General features: G+C 45.1%; 1 protein-coding gene across 1 annotated transcript; it reads right to left on the reverse strand.

Annotated features, from left to right (window-relative positions):
* Positions 1–2,878: 2,878 nt before the first annotated feature.
* LOC117845413 (amino acid transporter AVT6A) lies at positions 2,879–6,591 on the reverse strand. The gene is made up of 5 exons (XM_034726451.2): positions 5,745–6,591; positions 4,974–5,126; positions 4,651–4,854; positions 3,625–4,090; positions 2,879–3,265 (listed from the first exon to the last, which is right to left on the reverse strand). Exons 1-5 carry the CDS (start codon positions 6,145–6,147, stop codon positions 3,124–3,126), a joined length of 1,368 nt encoding a protein of 455 aa, XP_034582342.1. The 5' UTR covers positions 6,148–6,591; the 3' UTR covers positions 2,879–3,123.
* Positions 6,592–19,004: the final 12,413 nt, after the last annotated feature.

Below are 19,004 nucleotides of genomic sequence, written 5' to 3' on the forward strand. Positions count from 1 at the left end.
CATATAGAACTAGGATGGTTCTGTCCATCTTTTTCAATTAGCTGGCGGACCATCCGTCCTAGGGGTTCAGACCGTCCGTCGTTCACCAGGAAGCCCTAACCAGAACCAAGAAAGTTATGTCCAAAAATAAAAAAACAAGTGGTGGATCATCCACCTCTCAGGGTTGGACCATCCACCCTTCATGTTTTCAGCATAGCAGAACATACTCGAAAATAGCTAAGTCAAAGAACGGTTCGCCTCAACAAGGGAGACTGTCCGCTATACTCTATGCGTTAGCCATTTTCTAAAACACATTTTACCATCGTTCTTTCCACTTTTCAAACATGATAAACCCATATTCGTGCAATACAATTGTTTGAGCAAAGTGGCATCTAGCCTACTAACCCAGTCGATAATCATCCACTAATTAGCACCCCTGAACAGTAAAATAAAAAATCCCTACCATGTACCTTTGCCTTGAGCTCTCCAATGTAACTTCATCCAAGCTGTCATCATAGCATCCATTGAAACTCAATTCATCTCCGGGACTAACCTATACTCCTATCTCCAATGAAATTGCTAGTCCACAAACGTTATCATTACACCAAAACCTAAATTAGGGGCCTATATGCTTTCAGCATGTCACGCGCACAACAGAGGAAGAGCACCAACTAATCTTTTTTTTCAGATAATGCAATATACTCGAACCTATTCCAACTCCTTATGACCAATTGATCTAATCAAAACCGTGCACCAACAGATTCATCATATGAACCTATAAAAGCCGTAATAGATCACATCTACTACTACCACATATCATCTATATGCTTATTAGGGGCAGATCTAGGGTCCGGGTTGCTCGGGCTGCAGCTCGGGGCGAGCCCATGTAGCCCCTTTAACATATGTGGTGTTTAGCTAAAAAACTATGATCTCAATTAGAGAAAAGGAGGCTCAAGAGGTGTGAATCAGCAGCTCAGCCCGGGGCGCAGCCCTGTTCTGGATCCGCCCCTGATGCTTATGATCCGGACCACAAACTACACAACCTAGCTCTAATACCACCGAAGGGAAACGAGTTGGCTACTCTAGCTATAACAAATTACATCTATCGCGTTCACCTAGGAAACTTGCGAGTAAAGGGGATCTTGGATCGTTACAACTAGACGCGTAGATATGTGTTGGTGTAGAGGAAGTAGCCGATCGCGATCGCCTTTTCCTCGTTCCAGCAGCAACCTCACGCTGCCGTAGCCAACCAACACAGTAGCAACACCTCCGTGGAGTCTTCAAGTATGGAAGAGGAATGCCGTGCGCCGCGTCCGGAAGGGTCTCAGGTTTAGGCCAAGAGGAGGTGGCGGCTATGGTTTGTGGTGTGGTGGAATGATGCGCCCCTAGCCCCACCCCTATATTTATATAGCCAAGCTGTGAGCCCATTAGTAAACTAATTCTTCATGGATCAATTATCATGTGTGTCTTTAATCTGAAGTGTTATGATTGTCTGTTGGTCGTCACCAACACCATGGTTGTTTCCTCGCTCTCCCTCTCCTTCCAAACCGTCTCTTCACCAATCTAACGCCATGGCACCGTGCTTTTCTTCCGTATCTAAAAGGGCACGCCAAATCACAAAGTCCGATGGTTACTGATCATTAACTGGGCTAAGTAGCATAATCTCTGATTAACAGCTTCTCGTGTGTTTTTATCATGGGGTTGGTGTTCCCATCAGAAAGGAGACTATGCAAGAAACGAACACGCGGCGCTGCGTTCTCCGACGAGCATGTGGCTGCTGAGGCGGCATATGCCGGCAAGCACATGCAACTGGTGGCGGCACAAGAGTCTAGTGAGGAGAAGGTAGAGGAGGTCATGGTGCGGGCGTGCGGCGAGATCGGACTCAATCGACTGCAGAGCGCAGACTCCTCTTTCTTCGTTCCTGATACCGTTACAACGCATTACCAAAAGGATGAGTCATTCATTCCGTCGGTGATACCGTTACCACCGGTTCAACCAAATAGTACTACTTTAATAGTGACATCCAATTGTTTCATCCACGGTCCAAACATATGATGGTAATCCCCTGTGAGAAAGATCATGAAGCAAAGTAAATGTATCAAAAAAAACATTCTACAGTTTTAGTTTTTGTCAAAAAATAGACCACAACAGTACAAAGCCACTATTTATCAGACAACAAAAGTTCATAGCTTACCATTTGGTTGTCTCCTAGATACAAATTGATAACCAAGTTACTTGTAACAAACCCACAAGCAGCATAGCACTAGCACACTCAAAGGGCCATCGCAACTTTTTTTTTGAGAACGTGCCTTCCTAGAATAAGAAATTAAGCTGCTATTGCATCAACATTATTTTGCGACCTAGAGGCATAAGGAGCTTCCGAAGCGGTACAAACAACGAATCCGGCTTCTGACCATAATTTGAACTCCTCAAGATACTATCTGCCAGAGCCCAAGGCATAAAAGCTACTCTGCCGAAGAACCTTGCATTCCTCTTTTTCCAAATCCTCCGTGACACTAAAATTACAGTTGAATCAAAACAACGCCTAGTGATCTTTGGAAGACGTTTACGAGATGTAGTCCACCAAGCGATGAAGTCACAGTTTCCAGTAGGCGATAGTGATTCAAGCCCCCATGGTCTCAGTATACGCGACCAAACTTCCCTGCTGTAAGAACAGGCTACCAGTAGATGATCCATGGTTTCCACCTCTTGTGAGCACAAAGCGCAATCATCATTATCCTGTAAATTATGTCGTCAAGAGCACAAAGCGCAATCATCATTATCCTGTAAATTATGTCGTCGACGTCTTGCCGCTGTGCAGCATCTGTCATGAAGAACCAGCCACCCAAAGAATTTACACTTGGGCCATCCCAACTATTCACGTCTAATGTACTTTCAATTGCCAAAACAAAGTCCATCAGAATAGTAACTATAATTTCACATTAACACAGTTCTCCTGTTTTTATACTGTACCGAAGCACTTCAGTTTTTGCATCTCTAGTATACATACATACATACACGAACCTCAACGTGATTGAGTCGACCATGCCCCACGTAACAACCCCATGACCTCTCTTTCAATGAATCTTTTATGACCTAATGTACAAACCAGCATGAAGACAATTCTTCACCGGATTCTCCAGCTCAGGCCTTGGAAGGAGCAGTTTTCTTGTGGAATATTTTATAGGCATCACTGTACACAGCTACTACATTTGATACAACCGCAAGAACAATCATGAAGACCGCCAGAATCTTGTCCCACTTCTTTGCAATGCCTTGCGGATCTCTGAGATACCAAAACCAGAAGGGATTAGAGGCTACCACAATAAAATGTCATTCAACAACTAACCATCATGGCAGCAACCAATCCACAAATTCATTCAATTATAATCCAGCTTATCCATCAGGGGTACTACATATTTCCATATTAGCAGCGTGCACTACAGTCAAAATCCACATGTATTTTGGAGTAACCAACGACAGAGTTTCTTTCCTTTTATTCTCATTGCATGCTCCAATGTCAATCAGCAGTCTAGAACTATAAAGAAAGAAAGCACACCAGACTAGGAGAATCTATCTACTGGAACGGGGAGGAAGCAGCTATTATAATTATTTCAAACAAAAAAAATAACAGTGTCAACTTACCTCAGAGTGATTGCAGCTGGGAAAATAAAGGCGATACAGACAGCAGCAGTTGCCCCAGTAAACTGAAAGGCATCCCAAATACTAGGAATGAAGTTTGCACATCCAAAAATCACTAGGAGGAGCACTGCTGTCATTATACCAAATCTTCTGTTGTCAGAAGAGAGAGGCCTTGCAGAAGCGAAGAGAAGCCCATCCAAATTAAGCCGCAATGCATGGAATATCATAGGGAACACGAGCATAAGGTGAACAGCATAGCTCATTCTGACAGCATCATTTAGCACTGAACTGTATGGAATCCCAAGATTTGAATCAAAGTTTGCTAGCACATCAGACAGCGTAGATTCACCAAAGAGGAGATATCCAAAGAAACTTGTTGTGATGTAGATAGTTGAGCATAGTGTCAATGATGTGTGCACTATTGGCTTGATCTGCGAGGAATCCTTTAGCTCATTATGAATTGGGTGAACTGCAAAAAGTAATCAGATCTTCTAGTCAGCTGAGAACCCAACGTTTTCTTGGGAGTTAGTTCCATAGAAGGCATCAGCTAAAAAGTGTGAGCAACTAAGTTGCAGGGACAGCTCTCAAAGTGTTCATTTATTGGTGATTTATATGTGCTTTGTGCACCTGACACTTTCACATTCATAGAAATACTTTAAAATTTTCAGGAATGCAATTATAAAAAGTATCCAGGTCCATAATTTCTCTTACGTTTTGCAACAAAAATTATGTTGTGCAGTCACATTCTAGAATCGGTTCATACTTCTGATAGTTTCACACTAATTGAAATACTTAAAATTTCCAGTGATGCAATTATAAAAAATATTTGGTCCATCTTTTCCTTTGTAATATTTTTTTTGTGCAGTCAGAACAAGAAATGGTTCATCCTTCTATGACTTTCACACTCATGGAAATACTTAAAATTTCCAGGAAAGCAATTATAGAAAGTATCGGGCCCATCTTACGCTCCAATGCTCCATACTAAAAGTTGTTTTGTGCAGTCAGGAACTCAGAAGAATTGGTTCATACCGTTGTAATGGCAAACATAAGCAGTGACAAGAATTGGCACTGCTGTAAAAAGTTCCCAAACAGATGCCAAATCAGGAACAGCGGGAAACAACTTGGGCATTGGAATTTGTCCACCTATCAACTTGACAATGGCAATTCCTGCAGTAATAATAACGAATACAACGGCCAAAGCAACAGATATTGTGGAGGTATAGCTCAGCGAATCTGCAAGAGAAAAATAAAAGAAACATATATTTTTCTCTGATATATAGTAGTGAACCAAATATCCATTAATCCTTCAGATTAGAGCCTGTAATGACTTCTTTGTTAGTTCAACTGCTTACCAATACGCTTCAAGCATGCTAGCGGAGTAAAAACACAAAGGGTCGTGACCAGGAGAACAAAGAAACGCCCATTCCACCAGTGCATGCCAAACCACCCTTCTAACACACCGTAGTGGTGCTCACCACTGGAAGTGGTTCCAGAAAGCACATCACCTGTGGTAAAAATGAACATTTGATTTGTAAGTATGAACTAGTATCCACAGTTCAAGGCACTAACTAAGGTAGCATTAAAGGAGTTGCATTCTATCAAATTTGAATGTAAAATGCAGAACTTAAATGTAAAATGTATACTATACTCAGCGCTTCTGGTCAGGCACAAGTGAAACAAATTCACATTTCAGTCAGACAGTGTCTATGGAATATTTTGTTCTACAACTTATGCTAAACAATCCATGGGGTCTCAGACCTCATACAGAAATAGGAAATACAAAGATGTTAACAGAGGTGTTTTACAAAAGAAATGGACAGAATTTACTGAGAGCAGAAAAAGTTCTTAGTCAATTGCCCAGTATCTCACTTTTGTTAAGTACTTGCAGTATGTTGTACAGGCAAGAACAGTGGGTACAAACTGAAACTGCTCAATCCAAGGTCACCAACAGTCCATAAACTCATTGATACTACTACTTAATTTCAAATTGAAGTTAAATTTCTCAGGCCAAAGGACTAAGACACCACAACGACTATGAGAAATTCGCAGTGGAAAGAAGCAGCAGATGAACAGCAATACTGAATCGAAATTCATGCTGCGCCCAGATGAAGAGTTCCGGTTACCAATAATGATCATGTAGACGATCATGACGCCGACGTTGTTGATGACGACGCAGACCTGGAGCAGCCTCCTGCCCCACCATCCGAAGGCGTCGCCCATGGCGGCGCCGTAGGAGCGCGCCCCCACGGCGCGGCTGAACCGCACGAGCAGCTCGATGGAGGCGTCGGTGAGGAGCGCGGCGAGCACTATCATGACGAGCCCGGGCACGAGGCCGAGCACCTTCATGGTGGCCGGCAGCGCCATGATTCCGGCGCCGACGATGGTGGTGGAGAGGTTGAACACCGCGCCGGCGAAGGAGGCTCCGTTGAACTCGTGGAACGCGGAGGCGCCGGCGTCGTCCTCGTCCCCTTCCCGCTTCGTCGGGAGCAGCGGGTCGCTGCGCTCGTTAGCGCCGCCGCCGCTCATGGTGAATCTCCGAGAAGCAGAGCAGCGGATTCTTGCGCTCTAATGAAAGAAATCGAACAGAAAAAATTGCAAAATCTTTGGCAAGGCGCAGGAAGGGGATAGGATCTTTTGTATCAGCAGTTGGCTGCTGACACTCCAAGAAGAGATTCAAGAACCACACGAATTTCACAGGAGTAGCAGAAATCGCCAAGAATCTCGCGGGCGAGGGTAGGAGATACACCGAAGCAAAAGAACACTTTGGGATTGGCTGGGAAGAGATTCTCCCCCGTGGCGTTGAAGCGACGGTAGCGGAGGAGATTAGCGCAAAATGGTTAGAACAAGAAGAGGATTAGAAAAAACATGTTGCCAAGGCGCGAGACGGACAAGGGGGGAGGGGGGAGAGGGGAGGAGGAAGACGAATCACGGCCAAGCAATTGCTACGGTACGGAAAGCCCCAGAGTTGTTTCGGTTAGCGTGGCTACGAGGGCCTGTTAGTTCCCGAAAATCCCAACTTTTGACACCGTAAAAAAAAAGATTCCCCATCATATCAAACTTGCGGTACATGTATGGAATACTAAATATAGACGAAATTAAAAACTAATTACATAGTTTTGTTGTACTTTGCGAAACGAATTTTTTAAGCCTAATTAATCAATGTTTGGACAATAATTCACAAATACAAATGAAATGCTACAGTTGCGTATTTATGGCAAAATGTAAACTTTACCACTTCCAATTTGAGAACTAAACAAGCCTGAATCTGTTTGGGGGTCTCTGTTGAGACTAGCTGCATTTTCATTTCATTTTTCGGGTCCTTTTTGTGCGAGAAATTGGGGTACAGTTGCTAGCTCAATGATTAGCTGGTTTCGTGTTGTTTGACATGTGAGGGGTTAGTTGGCGGACAGTTTTGTAGGACCAAAGATTGTGCTAGTTTAATTATCTGGGCGCATGCTAACCACGTTGCCGGAAGAATATCATCATACTGTCATCGACTATAGATGTTCGATCCAACTTTGCTTTTCCCGGTTACAATAGCCGGGCAAATTGAATTCCAAACATGAAATCATCACAGAAAAGAACGAGTGAAAAGTTAGCAGAACCTGAACATTGCCAAAGTTAAGGAGCTGGCTACAAAACCAAGGTATGAATAAAAATTCAAATGGTAGGGGCTGTAAAATGCTTGATTTTTTTAATCATAAGCTTACCATCCGGAAGGCAAAAATCTTGGCAAAATTATAAAAAAACAAAAATTGAGATGTTGGAACCTGAAACCGTCATGTGAGATTTATCTTCCCATTTTATTCTTGTCCCTTTATTTTTCTTCCTACCCTAATCTATCGTTTCATTTTTCTTATTGTAACCGTATGTAGGATTTATTCACAGCAGGGACAGATACGATTTCAACTACCATTGAATGGGTCATGTCGGAGCTAATAAGAAATCCAGAGGTGATGTAGGCACAAGTAGAGGTGCAGCAAGCCCTGAACAACAGAACTTTCAGCAATCACGAATCCCACATAAATGAGTCGAGTTAGCCCTCGTTTGGGAGGCCTCGTGCAGCGGCTTCTCAAGCGGGCTTTCGACGAAACCCTCCCAAACGGAACAAAGTAAAACGGCTTGTGGGCAGGAGCTGTGAAGAAGCCGTCTACCGACTTAGGGGGTATTTGGAAGGAGGGGGTTAAATTTTAGCCCCCGTCACATCAAATGTTTGGACACTAATTAGGAGTATTAAATCTAGACTAATTACAAAACTAATTACACAACCCCTAGGCTAAATCGCGAGACGAATCTATTAAGCCTAATTAGTCCATGATTTGACAATATGGTGCTACAGTAACCATTCACTAATGATGAATTAATTAGGCTTAATAGATTCGTCTCGCGATTTAGCCTAGGGGTTCTGCAATTAGTTTTGTAATTAGTTTATGTTTAGTCCTCCTAATTAGGATCTGAACATCTGATGTGACAGGGCTAAAGTTTAGCCCCCTCCTCCCAAACACCCCCTTACACTAGAATGCGTGAGCCAAAAATTATGGCTTCTCGTGGCTCGTCTCCTCCTCTGTAGCCTTTTGGTAAAATTACCCCCACCTGATGAGATGGCAGCTCGGCGACAGGGACAGCAGCCCAACGACGGTGCTTGGCCGGCGGCCTGGCCTTGGCGGTGCAATGTGGGAGTGCGATAAAAACAGTAGTCGCGGCAGCGACGGCATGGTGGAGCAGGTCGCTGGTGAGGGGCCCAGGAGCAGGGCGTGATGCGAGGCGCTGTTGTTCTGGGGCAAAGCGGTGGAGTAAAAAAAGTCACGATGGAGAAAAAAGAGGAAGAAATTATGGGCTTGTTTGGGAGTACTTCATTCCAGCAAAAATCACTCCACTCCACTAACTCTAGAAAAATCGCAGCCAAACGCGTCCGGCTCCAGGAACTCCGGCTCTAGGAAAAACGTGGAGCGGGGGTAGATTGTGGCGGAACCGCCCAAATTAACCTGACTAAAATGCATTGAAGTCGCCTGACACGCGATCATGCACTTTAAGCAAGTCAACTTGGTCGACCGTCGGATTTCATCCGATTAACCACATAAACAGGATCGAGAAGCATCGCTCACGCGAAGGTGAGTAGCACAGAGGTTACAACATTCCATTACGACATCATAGTTCAACATTTTATTACATCAGAGTTTTCAAAATTTAGACCAAAATTGCAAGGTTCGAAAGTCAAATAAAACCAGCGGAAGCTAAACGTCAATACATGATATCACGACGGAGCCGATCATGACATCAAAAATTCCTTCCTTCGCCATCCGAGGAGGGATCCCACTTGACTGTCCAGCCTGGAGGAAGCTGGGTCGGCCAAGTGGTACCAGCAACCAAATTATTGACATTACCTGAAAAAGATTAGCCACAACAAGGCTGAGCAACTAGTACTCAGCAAGACTGACCCGTCGGGAAAGACACGACCAAGACCTAGACATGCAAGGCCTTCTGGCTCTGGGGTTTTCTTTGCCAAAAGCGTCTAAAGTCAGTCCTTACTTTCAACATTTTAGCTTATGTTCTACGTCTTTATCCAGTCTAGATTAGCAACTTATACTAAACAAGCATGATTTCCAAGCAATTACTTAACAAGCATCAACTTAATCTCATAATCATGTTTCATCGTTACTCAGTGCAGAATAGCGATCAAGTAGTCCCAAACTGTGAGAGGCAGACGAATCGATTCGAATTTATTAACCATGCATGGCAAACCTAATCTCACGACATCCGCGCACCACGAAGGGTCGCTTCATTTGTCCGCCGTCCCCATCGATCCCTTATGCACGTGTCAGGGCCAACTACCTTTGGCGTGCAATGCTCCACAGTCCCGGCCTATTGCTGCACTGTGACCGCACTTGCACCCACATGATGCACCATGGGAATGACGTTCCAAGGACAGCCGGAGGGTATGCCATGCCCCAGTTCAATCAGGTACTAGGCTTCCCCATCCCATACTAGGTATGAGATTAGTACTTTCAAACACTTGATCACGAACGCCGACACGTTTCGACCTTAATCCATTTTCATTTAGACAGACGGGGCAATCCACCAAGTATCGAACATAAGCCTGACCCCGTCCATCGTCCTTATAGTTGCGACATAACTGAAACATTCAACTCCTATAACTCGCGAGTGACAGGAAATCACTCGACTTTTACCGAGACCTATTAAGCATTGCAACTACTCGACCTTAGCAACTAGTATTCAGACAAGGTACTAAGTTTATGCATCTAAGGTTTCATTTCAACTCCTGGAAACGTAAATGCGCAATCAAGTAATCAATAGTAGTGCATGAACTCAAGATAGGAAATTATGCTCCGGGGCTTGCCTTCAGGAAAAGCTTGTGGGTCCTCGGGGTCTTACTCCGGTTCGGGCTCTCTTTCGAAGGGGTGCAGCTCCTCGGCGGGGTCTTCTTCCGGTGCCGGGTGAAGCTCGTACGTTCCGTCGGCGAGATTCAACTCTACACGGAAATGCAATGCAGGGGTTAAACATTTTAGATGGTTATTTCAACACACTCACATGTTTTAACTCAGACATTTGTAGCAAAGCTACAGGAAAGGTGGGGAGTCCAACTTCAGTTGGTGGAGAACAGGGTAAAAGGATCGGATTGGGAGAAACTTATGGTCTGACCCTCAGATTTAAGGAAAAACCATACCAAGGTCCTCAGACTCAACACAGAGAAATCCCCAAAAAAATTTCACCGATACCCTCGGGTCAAAGAAAAAGATGCAGCCGAGCCCTCGGGCGAGGCGGAGAAAGGGTCGGCGAAACTGGCAGGGTTGGGCGAGATGAAAGGAAAAAGGGGTCGGGCGAACCGAACGAACAGGGGTCGAGCGAACCGAACAGAGAGGGGTCGGACGAACCGAACGAAAAGGGGTCGGACGAACCGAACGGAGAGGGGTCGGACGAACCGAACGAAAAGGGGTCGGGCGAACCGAACAGAGAGGGGTCGGGCGAACCGAACGAAAAGGGGTCGGACGAACCGAACTAAAAGGGGTCGGTCGAGACGAAACAGAAGGGGTCGGCGGCTTACCTCCAGGTCTACCGGTGAAGCCTTGGGGTCGAACAGGAGTAGGCTAGGGCGGAAGGTCGTACGTACTAAGGCTTGGGTGGCGGCGAGACTTCGACGGTGCTCCGGCGGCGGCGGTGCTTCGACGGTGCTCCGGCGGCGGCGGTGCTTCTTGTGGGCACAAGCAAGCTCTAGTACCGCGCGGAGGAGCAGGCAATTGGTGGGCTGGGAGAAGCGGCTGGAGCGGAGAGGGGAACTTCCTCAAGAGTGTGGCGGCGAAGTCGCCGGAGTGTGGGGTGGCGCAAAGGGGTGAGCTCCACGGAACCTCAGTGGCGGGGCAGAGGAGAAAGCGGGGGCGCGGGTGCGGGCGGTGGCAAGGAGTGGCATTGCCGGTGAGGGGGTCCCTTTTATAGGGCCGTGGTGGGGCGGAGGGTCGAGGCGGGGCTCCGGTGAGGAAAGGATAAGGCCGGGAGCGGCAAGTGCGCGGGCAAGGCGACCATTGGCCGGTAGCGCCATTGGGTAGAGGAGGCGGAGCTCCGGGTGGTCTTCGGCGGCAATTGGCCTTGGGCGTTGCGCGTCTGGAGCTTCCGGTCTGTCGGGCGGGCGAGGCGGAGGGCTACCGTGGGGTTTGGGTGAGCAGGCGGAGGCGTGGGACGCCGTGGTCATGGCAGCTTTCCCGATGGACGGGCGGGACAGGGTTGGCGGAGTAGAGCCGTGGCAGGTGGAAGGCGGCATGCGCGCGACCAGCGGTTGGCTAGCCCGGCGTTCGCTCCGTCTTGTCGCGGGCGCGCGAGCGAACGTGCTCTGGCGCGCGGGCGTCGAGGCTCCCTTCGGGCAGCAAGCCCGACCAGCTTTGGGGAGATCTTTTCTCCAGATTTTCCAACACAACTTCCAAAACTCTTTTAAACAAACTTGCCCAACTCTGGATGTTCTTCGAACTTTGTTTAAGGTGTCGGTTTAGATTGTGAAAGGATTCAAAGATATTTCATGCCAAAGTTAGCCAAAAATCTGGAATTCCAGACTTAGGATTTTAAGGCATCAGGGGTGAGTTGACTGGTTTACCTCACTTTGACCGGGGTTTTGAACAGGTCCGGGCCCGATTTGGATCTGGGTCAGTGTAACAAAGTTGGAACACACTCGAGGTACGACAACTTTCATTCAGGCCCTGACTTGAGTTTAGATAGGAAATCGAGAGATGAAAGCTTGCAAAGATGGAGAAAAACTCGAATTCTAGGACTTAAGAGATTTTTAGGGTCCTTTAATAAACCGGTTTTGGATTGCTATTTTTTTTGACTCCCTTCCACTCCGAATTAGTCAAAGGGTTTTTAACAAAAGTTGTTTGAATTAAAAAGTTTTACAACTCTTATTTGGGCAGAAACTTAAGTTTGCATATAAAATTTCATGCTTTATTTCAAACTCCAAAAAGAGCTTCTTAGGGTTATAAAGGTCATTTCACTTCTTTAATTAGGGATTTATCACTGGTTTGTAGTTAAAAGCACTTAATTTAGGTAGAGTTGTTACATAGATCCACTTTTTTGTGGGGTACCTCAAGAGGTGCTCCAAAAACTCTATTTACAAACCTTCTCATGGAGTTGGTATGTATTTACCCACCATTGACATCCGTTACACACATACCCCTTCGATTCCAATAAAAAAAAGAACCGATCTCCTCCTTCCCCCGACTCCCTGTTTCCCGTCGCCCCTCCCCTAGCGCCGCCGTCAAAATCCCCAGCGCCGTATGGCTACCGCCGATGCTATTTCCGGCGAAATGGATAGGGACGGCGATCCTCATCCACTGGATCCTCTGATTTCATCTTCTGTTCATCGTCACAGATCGATTTTGGCGTCGGTGCATGGCTTCCAGAGGTTGGTCGCGGCCGCCGCCGGCTGGGGGAACTTGGGCGGGGCGGTCAGGTGCGCTGGCGCCGCGCAGGTCGGCGCGGCCAGCGGCGGCAGCGGCGCGCAGGTCGGTGCGCAGGAAGATGACCTAGGCGCCGGCGGTCCTGGGCCCTTGGGCGCTGCAACGGGTGAAGATGACGCGTGCAGGGGTGGCGTCGGGGGCCAGGAAGATGGCGATAATGGTGTGGGCGGCGGCGGACGAGGTGCGTTCGGCAGGTCCAGGGGTGCCGTCGGTGGCCGTGGCCATGCTGGCCAGGGCGGCGGCCGTGGCCGTGGTGCCGTGGCATCAAAAAGGATTGCTCCTGACATGGTAATGCTCCTGGCACGAATGATCCAGTAGTATGTTATATGGGGTGAACATAGAGATAGTTCATGGGTGAACATAGAGATAATTCATGCTACTGCCATCAAACAGATCAAGTTACGAGCTCAAATTTATCTTTGATGTAATTCATGCTACTGCCATGTTGCATATAATTCATGCTCAAAGAGATAATTCATGCTACTGCCATGTTACGAGCTCAAACAGATAATTCATGCTACTACCATGTTGCATATATAATTGATGGACAATACTACGAGGGTAATGTCAATGTTGATTATAGTGGGAACAGTATATTCATATTCCTTTAACAACAGTTCAAAAGGAATGCTTTGGCATGATCACTGGTAGTTTTATCTATGGATTCATTGGTAATGCTGAAGGCTATCATGTGATTGGTGATTAGAGTGGTACTGCCATCGTGAATGGTATGGATAATGAAGCATGAGGTTAGAGGCAATCTTTCTTGCTGATAATAGACTGAACATACCTAGATGGTGCATTGCTATGGTTCATTATCTGGACATGTTCTGATCATGTTCTGGTTATTATGTGGTCATGTTCTGGTTAATTGAATCATTGTTGTCAAGTTTAGGTTATTAGTCCTACAGGATATTCTGGTTATTTGTAACATGATAAGTATATGAGTGCACATGACCAGATTAGGTAATACGATTTGAATCATTGTTGTCAAGTTTAACCAATAGGTTGATCAGGGTGATTCAATTGAATGGACTGATGTAAACACGACGCTCATATGTTCATTTGCCAAACAAGTTGAGAAAGGGAATAGGCCGAACACCCATTTGAATTCAGTAGGCTATGATGAGGTCAGCGATGAATTTTTCAACCTCACAACGATTTGTTTGACCAAGTGGCAAATGAAGAACAAGTGGGACAAATCGAAGATCCATTTATCGGCTTGGAAGCAATTAATGAGGAAGCAAACGGGAGCGGGATGGGATAGAGCAAGAGGTGTCATTGATATGGATGATGAGTGGTGGAAGAAGGCAAAGGCGGTGAGTTCCGATACTTTTTTATTTCTATTCATCATTAGGTTTGTGTCATTTATTTTAGTAACAATGATTGCATCCTTTCAGGATATTCCAGGTTGCGGTAAGTTTAAGAAAAAAACCATTGCAAAATGAGGAGGACTTGATAGTGATGTTTGCTGACATCAATGATCAATTAGGTCATTGGAATCCTATGAGCTCTAACCCCATCTTACCACCATCTCAAGAGCATATTGACAACGGACCTGTGAATGAGGTTCATGATGTCTTGGAGGATTGTGACAATGATGCTACTAGTTGGGATGAAACAGACGAGGTCCAATAGGTTTCTCCTTCTCCTACTATTCTGTTGGCAAACAAAAGAATCCCACCAGCAAAGAAACAAAGAATTGGAACAGCACAAGTTATTCAAGAGCAAGTAACCAAGATTGCTGAGTCCGCCTCCTCTTTTACATCTAAAAAATTTGGTGAAGTTACTGTCCAACAAGTCATGGACCTTGTTTTGGAATGTGGGGCAGGGTATGATACAGATGAGCATTATATTGCTACTGAGTTGTTTGTGAAGAAGGACCAAAGAAATGTTCATGACACTTCCAACAAACGAGATTAGATTTAATTGACTTCGTAGGAAGTACAATGCCAAGTATGGCAATTGAGGAATTGTGTTTTTTTCATGTTACTTTTTTATTCGTATGAACTATTGTCATTGAAACTTTGAAACTTAAGTGTGGTACTTATTATATTTTATTTGACATATTGAAACTTAAGTGTGGTACTTATTTTATTTTATTTGTCATATGATCTCTTGTTTGTAGGAAAGTGAGAGCGATAGTGATGACTCTAATGATGAAAACGAGGTCTTTTGGAATCTTATTTTGGGTGTTGCAGAAATTGCACAAATATATGTTGACCTATACCTTGCTAAAAACCCACCAAGGAAATCCGGTGTTAGTGGTACGGGATGGCTGCTAGAGACAATGAGAACTCCTGGAGAATGCCATAGACAACTTCACCTGAACAACGAAATCTTTTTGGATCTTCCTGGTGTGATGGTGGAAGGGTATGGGCTGCAATCTTCTATGCACATGAGCACATATGAGATGCTTGCTATGTTCCTATACACATGTGCTGGAAACAAGTCTAATAGGAGAGCTCAAAATAGATTTAAGCATTCAGGTGAAACTATTAGTAGGAAATTTGATGAGATTCTAAATGTTTTGATGGCTATGGCAAAAGATTACATTAGACCAAAAAATCCCAACTTCCCCACAATCCATAAAAGGATAAGAGATGACAAACGTGCATATCCACATTTCAAAGATTACATTGGTGCACTTGATGATACTCATATCCGTGTCTCTCTTTCACCTGATGGCAAGTGAGATATATTGGAAAAACTGGGGTAGCCACTCAAAATGTACTAGCAGTATGTGACTTTGACATGTGCTTCACTTATGTTTCCACGGGACAACCTGGAGCTATGCATGACACAAGTGTGTTGTACAATGCACTTAGAGTGGATGAATTTTTTTCCCACATCCTCCACAAGGTAATATGTGTTCAATTTGAACATATGAATGTGATTAACATGTATCATTAATCCATAACTCATATTATTTTTATCTGAATATAGGGAAATACTATGTTGTGGATGCGGGATATCCTAATCATCTTGGCTACCTCGCTCCTTACAAGGGTGAAAGGTATCATTTACCGGAATGGCATAGAGGTACTGAACCTAAGACTCCTGTGGAAAGGTTCAATTGGGTTCACTCATCTATCCGCAATGTGATTGAGCGATCTTTTGGATTATTAAAAATGAAGTGGCAAATTCTTTGGAAGATGCCACCGTATCCTATGTACAAGCAAAAGATGATTGTTCTGGCTACCATGGTCCTTCATAATTTCATTCGTGTACATGGAGGTGAAGATGAAGACTTTGCTCGGTTTGATCACGATCCTAATTTTTTCCCCACAATACCGGAAAGATATAACAAATATGCAGTTTCACAAACGGCGTCGGATGGGTCAACTTTGGCACTCAACGCACCAACTATGGATGTTTTTGTGATGAGCTAGCTACACTCTTTCTTGCTTGGAAGTAGTTTGTAATGGCAAGGATGATTTTGTACTGTATTTGTTGCGATCTTTCATTTGGTAAAACATTATCGAGGTGGACAATTTTTTTAAAAAATTCCTGTAGCACCTATGTACTGTAGCACCATGTTACTGTAGCGAAATACTGTACCACGGCAAAAATAAAAAAAACCCTCTCCACAATGCTATAAACAGAATCAGCTATCAACCATGGGCAAAATAAAACTTTCCCACCAAATCTTTGTGTTTCTGGAGCTGGAGCACTACAAACAGCCAAATGTGTACAACAACTCCATGGTTTTCTGGAGTTGGTGGAGTGAAGCAGGGAAACTGTGGTGCTAGTGGAGTGGAGCTAATTTTTGGTGCACTCGTTTCCTGGTACAATCTCGTAAAAGGGTGAGTCTGTTGGAGTGAGCATGTCCGTGATGTCAAGACACATTTTTCTTAGTGTTGTGGCGAAAATGACGTTGAGTCCGCTTCCGCCATCGATAAGTACTTTTGTTAATCTTGAGCCTGCAACAACAGGGTCAAGTACTAGGGGAAATCAGCCTGGTTCTGAGAAGTTTGTCCATTGGTCCCTTCTGCTGAAGGTTATGGGTACCTCAGACCATTTTAGCGGTGTTAGATCTGTTGGTTCGATGGCCATAATTTCCCTGAGTACCAATTTGCTGGATTGCTTGGACGCGGTACTCGGGATTCCACCAAAAATTACGTTGACTGTTTTGGAGGCGGTCTGGAAGTCTCCTTCTCCTTTTTCATCCTTATGGACTTTGTTTTTGCCCTTATCCTTTTTCTAGTTGTACTCTTCTAGAGGTGGTGGTGCGGGTAAATTTTGCATTACTCGGCACATGCTGTAGCAGTCTATTGCTGAGTGTTTGCTATTTGGGTGCCATGGGCATTGTTTTTTGAGTAGTTCGGTGAAGCTTGGTCTGTCGTCGTGTTTGCGGGATTCTTTCTTTCCTGAGTTGGTCATGGAAGCAACGGTGTTGTCAAGTTTGCATTTGCGATTTTGGTTACTCGAATAGTTATTTCGAGTATCGTTGTTTCAATTCCTGTCCTGCTCGTGACTGTTATTGTCGCGCCCGTGGTTGCGATGGGAGCCGAATCGGTCACGCTCTTTGTCTTCTTCGTCTGCCCATTGTTGCACCATGACTTTGAGGTCTTTGACGGTGACTGGTCGTCGTCTGCCAAAGTCCTGGTATGTTCGACGATCATAGAGACCGTTTTGAAAGCACTCAATGACGTCTGTTTTTGAAATGTCAACTATAGTGGCCTTCTTTTCGAAGAATCGCCGTAGGTAGTCGCACAGTGTTTCGCCTTCCTTTTGTTTTAATTGACTTAGGTCGATCTTGTTACCTGGTCTAGTCATGGAGCCCGCGTAGTTGTTGGTGAAGGCCTTTGTCAAATCTTCCCAAGAGTCAATTGTTCTACGTTTGAGTGATTCAAGCCATGTTAGAGGCGCGGGTTCCATGCATATGGGAAAATGGATGATCTTTGTGTCATTATTGCCTCCGGCTGCTTGGACTGCCAACGAGTAGCATCGGAGCCATGGAATTAGGTCCTGCTTGCCATCATACTTGGTGATTCCTGTTGGCTTGAATTTTTCGGGTAATCTTGTTCTCATTACTCGTGTTGTGAAAGCTGAAAAATGGTTGTAGTTGTCGACTTCACGTTCGCGGCAACTATTGATTATTTCCCGTAGATCGCTGAAATTGGATACTTCATGATTTTTCCTGATATGGCGAGGACTTTTTGCAGAGTTAGTGTAGCTGGCATCTCCAACGTCCTTATGTTGTACTGGAGCCTCGCGTTTCCTCTGTCCTTGGCTATGTTGCCTTGGTTGGTTGACTACCTCGTTGTTGTTTCTTTGTGCTTTGTGAAAGCCATTATTGATTGTGGCACCCCTACTGCCTTCTCGATGAGCCGAGTTGCGAGGAACAGATGGTATTGGTGATTCTTTATCGAGTAGTTTGTAAGCTTGTTTTGCGAGTTGTGCAATTAGTCCATTGCCTCGCTACGCAAGTTGAGCTGTTATTTCGTTATCTCTGTCTTGAGGTATGAGAGTTGATATAAGGTTGATTGATTCAATTGCTGTGAGTGGAGTGTTGTGGTCTTGAGCTTGTACTGCGTCAAATGCTCTTTCAAGGTTTGTGATGGGAATGTTTGTGGCTAGCAATTGTCGACGTTCAGCTCGAGTAATGTTTCGTACCCTTCTTTGGTTTCTTTGATCGAAAGTTTCATCTTGCGGAGCGTTAGCTGATGACTCATCCTCTAAAATGTTGTCGAGCTGCGCTATCCGTCGAGGGGTTCTTTGTTGGCTAGTGCCCACGTTATTGTTTTGAGTGATGACAAAAATTTCTCTATCTGGGTAGTAGCTTCTAGAGCTTGATGCTGCGATTTCTGTAGTGCTCTCTTCGCGGCTTGAAGTGAGCGGGACGCCTTCTTGGTATAGGAGGTTGTCTATGTGAGTGAGAAGGCATGACTCATAGTCGCGGGTAAGGAGAGATGGCCTCATTGCTGGCCAGTGAATGAATCTGCCCTACGGCATTGAAGTTACTACCAAACCTTGGGATGGCCCTGATAATGGAATTTCCTGGACGTAGTCCGAGTCGAAGTCGCAGTCCTTGACTTCCCCATGTTCGATTTGAGTTCGAGTGAGGAGACCTTGGTAGACTTTGGCTGTATTGTAGAGTCCGTATGGGAATCGTTTTTGAGTCGAAGTCATCTTGTGAAGTGACTGGGACTTCAGCTTGAGTCGACTAATCCGAGCTGAGGTCGAGTCTGAAGCGTAGTCGAACTTGGTGGCGCTGACTTTGAAAATTTGGCTTTTCTTGGCAAAATCCTGCGTCTTTTGCTGAGGAAGGCTTTCGTTGAGAGGTTTCTTCTCCTGTATGCTGATGATCTGACGCTGAAATGATCCAGCACCGTCAGCGATGCAATGCCATGATCCAAAAACAAAGGTTGTGCCTGCCTCGAAGGTGAAACAGGCTTGATAATGACAGGTTCCATTGAA

This window comes from Setaria viridis, chromosome 2 (assembly GCF_005286985.2).
Source record: "Setaria viridis chromosome 2, Setaria_viridis_v4.0, whole genome shotgun sequence".
Classification (NCBI taxonomy): domain Eukaryota; kingdom Viridiplantae; phylum Streptophyta; class Magnoliopsida; order Poales; family Poaceae; genus Setaria; species Setaria viridis.

Excerpts from the sequence above, each read along its gene's own strand:
- LOC117845413 (XM_034726451.2), bottom strand. The coding sequence starts at position 6,147 with ATGAGCGGCGGCGGCGCTAACGAGCGCAGCGACCCGCTGCTCCCGACG. Across the intron at positions 5,127-5,744 it reads CGTCTACATGATCATTATTG|GTGATGTGCTTTCTGGAACC; the intron begins GTAACCGGAACT and ends TTTTTACCACAG. Across the intron at positions 4,855-4,973 it reads AGCATGCTTGAAGCGTATTG|ATTCGCTGAGCTATACCTCC; the intron begins GTAAGCAGTTGA and ends TTTCTCTTGCAG.